This window comes from Miniopterus schreibersii (assembly GCF_964146895.1).
Source record: "Miniopterus schreibersii genome assembly, chromosome: 6".
Classification (NCBI taxonomy): domain Eukaryota; kingdom Metazoa; phylum Chordata; class Mammalia; order Chiroptera; family Miniopteridae; genus Miniopterus; species Miniopterus schreibersii.
The window spans coordinates 2,182,654-2,190,700 of NC_138107.1; the positions used below are offsets into that span (position 1 = coordinate 2,182,654).

At 48.8% G+C, this 8,047-nt stretch overlaps 1 protein-coding gene across 1 annotated transcript in view; it reads right to left on the reverse strand.

Annotated features, from left to right (window-relative positions):
- Window positions 1–6,334: 6,334 nt before the first annotated feature.
- The window catches only part of LOC308559168 (tripartite motif-containing protein 10), a 9,429-nt gene continuing 7,716 nt past the window's right edge, over window positions 6,335–8,047 (reverse strand). The window contains exons 5-6 of the mRNA XM_081141486.1: window positions 7,849–7,881; window positions 6,335–6,933 (exon numbers count right to left, since the gene is read on the reverse strand). Coding sequence (XP_080997612.1) covers window positions 6,416–6,933; window positions 7,849–7,881 — 551 coding nt within the window. The 3' untranslated portion in view covers window positions 6,335–6,415. The remainder of the gene's footprint in view (window positions 6,934–7,848; window positions 7,882–8,047) is intronic.

The following is an 8,047-nucleotide window of genomic DNA, read 5'->3' on the forward strand; positions in this document are numbered from 1 at the left end:
GCTTTGGGTAGTATGGACATTTTAATATTAACTCTTCCAATCCATGAGCATGATATATTCTTCCACTTGTTTAAATCTTCCTCTATTTCTTTTTTCAGTGTCATGTAGTTTTCCGAGTACAGGTCTTTTACATCCTTGGTTAAGTTTATTCCTAGGTATCTTATTTTTTTAGTTGTGATGGTAAATAGTATTGTTTTTTTAGTTTCTCTCTCTGAAAGTTCATTGTTGGTGTATAAGAATGCCACTGATTTCCGGATGTTGATTTTGTATCCAGCTACCTTGACAAATTCGTTTATCAAATCTAGTAGTACTTTGGTGGAGTCTTTAGGGTTTTCTATGTACAATATCATGTCATCTGCAAATAATGACAGTTTTCCTTCCTCCTTTCCAATTTGGATACCTTTTATGTTTTCTTCCTGTTTGATGGCTGAGGCTAGAACTTCCAATACTATGTTGAATAAGAGTGGTGAAAGTGGACATCCCTGTCTTGTTCCGGTTTCTAATGGAAATGGTTTTAGTTTTTGCCCATTAAGAATGATGTTCGCTGTAGGTCTGTCGTATATGGTCTTTATTATGTTGAGGTCTGATCCCTCTATTCCCACTTTGCTGAGAGTTTTTATCAGAAATGGGTGCTGGATTTTGTCGAATGCTCTTTCTGCGTCTATTGATATGATCATATGATTTTTGTCCTTCATTTTGTTTATGTGATGTATCACATTTATTGATTTGCGGATGTTGTACCAGCCTTGCATCCCCGGAATAAATTCCACTTTGTCATGATGTATGATCTTTTGAATGTACTGCTGGATCCAGTTTGCTAGTATTTTAGTGAGGATTTTAGCATCTATGTTCATCAGGGATATTGGCCTGTAATTTTTCTTTCTTTGTAGTATCTTTATCTGGTTTTGGGATTAGGATGCTGCTGACCTCATAAAAAGCGTTTGGGAGTTTTCCCTCCTCTTGAATTTTCTGGAATAGTTTGAATAGAACAGGTTTTAATTCTTCTTTGAATGTTTGTTAAAACTCTCTTGTAAATCCATCTGGTCCAGGACTTTTGTTTGCTGGAAGTTTTTTGATTACTGCTTCCATTTCATTAGTTGTTATCGGCCTATTCAGGTTTTCTGCCTCTTCTTGATTCAGCTTTGGAAGGTTGTATGCTTCTAGGAATTTGTCCATTTCACCCATGTTGTCCAGTTTGTTGGCTCATAGTATTTTCTTACAATGCTTTGTATTTCTGTTGGGTCAGTTGTTACATCACCTCTTTCATTTCTGTTTTTATTTATTTGGGTCCTCTCTCTTTGTTTCTTAGTGAGTCTGCCTACAGGTGCATCAATCTTATTTACCTCTTCAAAGAACCAGCTCTTGGTTTCATTGGTCTTTTGTATTGTTTTTTTAGTCTCTATGTCATTAATCTCTGCTCTGAGTTTTATTATTTCCTTCCTTCTACTTCCTCGGGGCTTTTCTTGCTGCTCTCATTCTAGTTCTTTTAGTTGTTGTGTTAGATGGTTCACTAGATCTTTTTCTTGTTTGTTGAGATAGGCCTGTAATGCTATGAATTTTCCTCTCAGGACTGCTTTCGCCGTGTCCCATAGGTTTTGGGTTGTTGTCTGTTCATTTTCGTTACTTTCCATGAAGTGTTTGATTTCTTCCTTGATCTCCTTGGTAACCCATTCACTGTTTAATAACATGCTATTTAGCCTCCATGTGTTTGAATATTTTTGAGTTTTTTTATAGTGGTTGATTCCTAGTTTCATGGCATTGTGATCCGAGAAGATGCTTGATATGATTTCAATCTTCTTATATTTGTAGATACTTGCCTTGTGCCCTAACATGTGGTGTTAAGGGCAATTTCTTGATGCTCTATGTTTAACAAAGGGAAACTCTAACTAGTATGAATTGAGCCCTTGCTGAAGTAGTCAACACTATGCTAGGCACTGAAGGGTGTGAAGGATAAAGCATGGCCACAAGGAAATGCTGCCTGGTGGGACCATGAGGGAAAATCTGACTTAAATTTAATCCCAGTCCTGATACCTAATTCCTCTGTAACCTTGGGTGGTGCTCAGTGTCACCTCCTCTAAAATGGAGTGGGGGCACCTGTGGCCAGGACTGTGGGGAGAATGAAAGGTTGTATGCCCTGCAATACCTCGCCTCTGGTGAACCTTTGAGTGTGGTAATTCTCTTGTTACCCTACTTCTCCCCCCCAGAAGCTATGCTCTAGCTGTGGAGCAGGGCAAACACATGTGGATTAACAAGAGGGTGTGTAAAGGGTTAGATTATGTGTCCCGGCTGCTGAGAGCTGTGGGGATTCAGAGGAGAGACGTGAGTGAGGATGGGAAAGTCAGGGTTGGCTTTGCAGGGGCTGGGACTGGACACTGGGAGAGAAAGACAAGAGCCTCCAGGTCTGGAGAGCTCCACAAATGAGCCGAGGTGGGAAAGCCCCGCCTGCAAGAAGGTAAGGAGACTGACCCGTTAGTCTGGAATGTTTAGGAAGGGGGAAGACCGGTGTGAAGCAGAGAGCCAGGTAAGTGACACCAATGCATAGACAGTCGTCCTGGGTTTGAGTCCAGAGTGCAGGGAGTAAGTGGTGTGTGGGGAAAACCAGTCTGGACTCTGGTGCCAGATGGATTGGGGCAGGGAGTGGGGCTGGGGTGAGGGTAAAGGAGAAAGATCCTGGTGAAGGTGTTCAGAATAAAAGGTATAATTACTAGGCAGGAAGCTGGAAACACGAGACCCCAAACCTAACAAGACAATAGCCAAGGAAAGAACAGGCCTGGAGGTGACAGCTAACAGTTCCTGACTCCTAGATGGGTTAACATTACACAGAGAATTTGAGCAGAAGTGTCCTGCCAGGTATGCGAGGAGACTCACAAGCTCCAAGGGTCTCTCCACCAGAGTCAGACCCCTGCAGGTGGTCCCAGCCCCTGCCCTCTCCTGGTGAGACTACAGCTGATTGGGAGGGTGGGTTTCTGACCAGCAGGCAGTTGACCAATCAAGCCTCTGAAGTGACTGCTGAAAAAAATCTTATCAAAGAGGGACAGTAATTCTTCATGGAACATCAGATTCTCTGGGAAATTCAAAGTGTCTCTCTACGCCCGCAGTCGAGGGCAGAGCAGCTGCACCGGGGGCACCATGGGGAGCAAAGGTCTGCAACCTGGGCTGCAAGTGGCCACAGGATGGTCTAACCTCTAAGCTTTCTTGGACCCCAAGTCCTCTCTCCCAGTTCCTGGACACACAGAGGCAGTGTTACATATGGTCAGGAGCACAAACTTGGAGCCACACCACCTGAATCCCAATACGCGGTTACTGCCCAACGCACAGCATAATATTGCTGAGCTGTGCACTGCCTGCTGGCTGGGGACCCATCAGTCACCTCCACATGCCTCAGCTCTCTCATATATGAAATGGGGATATTAATAATAGTACTTACCTCCTAAGGTTGTTGTGAGGATTAAATGTGTTAATATATAAAATATTTGTTGCAGTGACTAGCCAAAGTGAGCTCTAGATGTGTTTGTTATTATTATTAGCATTTTATTTTATTTTTAAAATTTATCTTTATTGTTGAAAGTATTACAGATGTCCCCTTTTCCCCCCACTGATCCCCTCCACACCACATCCACTCCCCACCCCAGGCCTTCACCACACTAGTTTCTGTGTCTATGGGTTATGCATATATGCATATAAGTTATTGGCATTTATCTCCAGTTTTCAGCAGAGACCTGGTGGTGCTCCCCCACCCCGACTCCCACCACCCCAAGCACTGCTGCCCACAAGGCCTGGCTAATGACAGAAAATTTCACTTTCCTTATTCATACGTCTGTTCTTGTAATAAACTTTTCTATTATTTGAACTAACTTGAGCGAGTTTCCATTGTACTAGAGAGAGCTGCTGCAATGTAAGCTGTGACAGAGCAAGGTGCAAGCTCGCCGGCGCCTCGGCCAGTGTGCGCCACTCCTTCAGAGTCCTGGAGGGCCCAGTGGTCGCGGGCGCCTTCAGCATCTCCCTGGAAGGGAGCCCTGAGTCCAGACTCAGACAAGCAGCGCTGCATTGTCTTGAAGTCATCGAGTCCAGGGGCCTATCCACTTCCTCCGGGCTGACTCCGCACTCCAAACGGGTAAACCTGGAGAGGAGCAGGCGCTGATAGGCAACATGAGTGTTTTTACGCCCTGGCAATTTTATTTCTCAGTGTAAGAAATAGAAATCATCTTTCTGATCCAAGTCACTCCAGGGCGTGGCCAGCACTACAGCGTTCACCAGGACCCACTGGGACCAGTTTCCGAGCAAAGCAGTGTGGCACCGTGGCAAAGAGCCGGTTAGGCTCGGATTAAAATCCTGGCTGTGTGTGTGACCTTGGCTGAGCAAAAAACCAAACTCAGTAGGCTCCACCCTTCATTTTAAAATGGGGATGATTACAGAAGCCGTGTCATAGAGTGGTCCAGATCAGCCACAGTGTGTGTGAAACCCCCGCCCCTCCGGCCGGGAGCTTCCCGCACATCTACCCCTGAGGCTCGCAGTCATGCTAAAGGGCCCAGCTAAAACCAGAAAGAAGAAACAGGAAGATACAACCCACTCTTTGGTGGAATCCCAGATTTGGGGACTTTGAATATGTTTTATTGTTGCATAAGGATTTGTATGCATGTAGTTTTTTTAATACATAGCATTTTATATAAAATATTGAGCATGCCCAGGGAAAGCTATCCAGTCCTCCTCCAGCCCCTGGCTCCTAGTCTCCACATCTTTTCTATCTGCCGAACTGAGCCTGCACAGTACAACTTTCCGAGGACTTCTACGCCGGGGCCGCCACCAGGATGGGTCACTCCTCCCAGGGGCCCAGTGGGGAGATGAGAGAACACTGTAGTTTATGTCTGATCAGAATAAACAGATGGTGTTAAAGAGACTGTCCACAAAGATGTTTAAGCAGAATAAAAGACAATACCAACACAATACCAACAAGACTTAGAAAATAAAATGTTAAGACAATATTTTTATTGTACATAAGAATTAAAATTACACCTTGGGAAACTGAAATCATTTTCTAAATTCCAGCAGCCGCGTGTGATTGCTAGTCCCTGCCCCAGAATCAGCCCTGGGCAGGGGATCTCTGGGGTCACCAGCACTCACTCAGCTTCCTCACCCCACACCTGGCCACAGCCTCCCCCAACACCCCCGGCTTCCTCTGTCTCCTAGAGCTCTCCACCCAGACTCACACATCTCCAAACCCCAGTTCTCTTCTTTCTTCCATCTCGTCCCTCAGCTGTCACTCCTTGTCCAGCCCCCGAGCAGCCTCCTTTCTTTGGGCTGAAGGTCACAGGTTGACTTCGTTCCCTGCCTCCTCCTGGGATTCTTTGCCCAGCACCAGAGTTAAGATGCTGCTCTTTCTGCTCTCCCCACCGAGCTCTTTCAGGCTCATTTCTTCCCACCATCTCATTCCTTTCATTTCTCCATCTCAGGTGGTGACCAACAGATCAGGAAAAGGATTTTTCCCAAGGGTTGGATGTGGCCCTTGGGTTATGGTTTATGGCCATGCCTGGTCCCACTGCCACTGGGGCCCTGCACCTTCATCTCAGCCAGACGTGACACCACCAGGAGGAGGGAAGCATTGGGCGGTGCCAGGGGTGGGGACGGCAGCTGGTCAGGACAGTGGAAAGGATCTAGCGTCCTGTGGGTTACGATCATCCTGCCAGTTCTGTTATCCCTTCCTCTTAAGATGCTCCCCTGTCTCCTCACTCACCACACTCATCTTTTAGACTCGCCTTTCCAGGAAGCCATGCTCTACTCACAACCTGCTCTCCAAGGTGGGTGCGGCCACTCCTCTGAGCTCCTGACACCCAGGTCCCACCCCAGCATAGCACCCACCACCTGCTGCTGTAACTCCTCTTCATGTCTGTCTCTTCCCACATGCGCCTTCAGACAAGGGACATGGTTTTTTTCTTTTTATTTTCATATCACCAACGGGTACCATCCTGCTAGGTTCATAATTAATACACAATAAATGTTTCTTGAGGCTACAAGTCAATAAACCCTAATATTTTGGGAAGAAAACAAGAAGAGGGGTGAGATGCCTGCTTAAATTGCACAGTCCGTTGGTTACAAGGCTGGGACTAGAACCCAGTCTTCTGGCTACACATTCGGGATTCCTTCCTCTACATAGCTGCTTCAGCGCTGGTGGGGATGGTGGTGGGGAAGCTGCTAGTGGCCCAAGTCCCCCGACACCCTGACCATCTACTGGGCATTGAGCACAGGGCTTGGCCAGCAGATTGAAGGTCCCCTCACCTTGTTCTTGCCCAAGCCATGACACCATTCTATCAACTAAAGCAGTGATTTCCGTGTCAAGTCTCCCAGGGGACCCAGCTGGGGCTTGCGTCCATAGGGTCCTCTCTGAGCCCTGTACTCCGAAGCAGTTAACTTGACCGTCTCAGGAGCTGAGGGAGAAACTGGACCCCCGGCCCCAGAGCCCAAAGAAGGGGAGCACCTTCTGGGTGAAGGAGGCAGTGAAGGTGTGGATGGGCTCCTGTGTGACAGCATTGGCGAAGGTCACCCAGCCCACCTCATAGTCAAGAGACACCCGCACCTGTCGGGGCTGCTCCTTCAGGGCTAGACGTGTGGGGAAGGAGCCCAGGGCTGAGACGAAGCCCCAGGCCAACCTCATGGCCCACACCCCGTTCTCTGGCCGCAGCAGAAGCTCTCCCTTCCTCCGCACGTCTTCGCTGACCACACCCAGGGTGCAGCTGCCCCCGTGGGCCAAGTCTACACTCACCACCCAGGTGTGTCTTCCCCCTGTGAAGCCACCATGGGCCAGGACACAGGTGGCCCGGTCAAAACGTTGGGGGTTGTCTGGCGAGTTCTGCCATTTGTAGGAGAACCGAGCCTGCTGGTGGTCCTCAGACAAAAGGAGCTTGGGGTGGGAAGTCTGGGGATCTAGAGAGATGTGAGCTGTGGGGAAACCAAACGGGTCACAGATGTCAGCAAACATGTCATCTCCTTCAGGAAATGCCTGAAAGTCCCACCTGTTAGCATTATTGTCACCAACAACAGTTCTGTGTGGACCAGCACCCGGGACCGGGAAACTTGTGAGAAGTAGGCCCTCAGGCTTCACCCCAGAACACCTCAACCGGGATCTGTATGTTTATCAAGGTCCACTGGCGATGGGTGGTGGGGAAGCCCCAGAAGCCTACTCCGGGGACCGTCAGCCCATCCCTGAGGCCTGCTGTCCCCTGTGGTCCTCTGAGGCTGCCGCTCCACCCCTGCTGCCCACACGTGGGCCCCTCCTGCATCTAGACCCGGGACCTGGACTCGGGAGGAGGGTGCAGCCGCCCCCTCGGCGGCCACACTTACGCCCACCCAGGCTCTGCTGCTGGCTCCTGCAGGTCATTCCACCTCAGTAAATCCAAAACCCCAGTGCCGGAGGACCACTTTCTAACAACACAAGCACCTGCAGACCCCAGTGCACTGTGACTTTAGTGCCATAAATTGAGACAAAGTGACCAATTCAGATATGTGCGTGGGTTTCAGCGTCCCTCCCAACAACTCTGGCTGGCAGAGTGAGGGCCACTCTGCTCATTTCTCCCCCACGGCAGCCCTCCTCCCAACCCCTGCGAAGGAGTAGGGGCTCGGCCATGGTTGTGGGAGTGACCGTCAACCCAGATCAAAGCTCCCCACCCAGGACACCTGTCCCGCTTGGATTCACTCGTCACGTGTGGACAGAACAGCAGCTCGGTGCCAGGAGGGGGCCTGCCTGTCTTCTGTTCTCTGGCAAGGCTTACAAAGGTGATGATGGTGTGGGGGGGAGGGGGTTCCTCTTCAATGTTAGATTCCTCTTTCCCTCCCATCTAGTCATAGGCTGCTTACCAGGTTCATAGTCCAACTCACAGCAGAATTTTTCTGCGAAGAGGAAATAAAGCAGGATGAGATTTCATTAGTCTCACAAAAAACCATAGACCAGTTAATGATGGAGAAACTGAGGCCCAGAGAAGGGAAGGGACAGGAAACGAGGCCTGGAAGCCCCCAGGCCAGTGAGGAAGACTTGAGCGCGTCAGAGCCCCTGGGG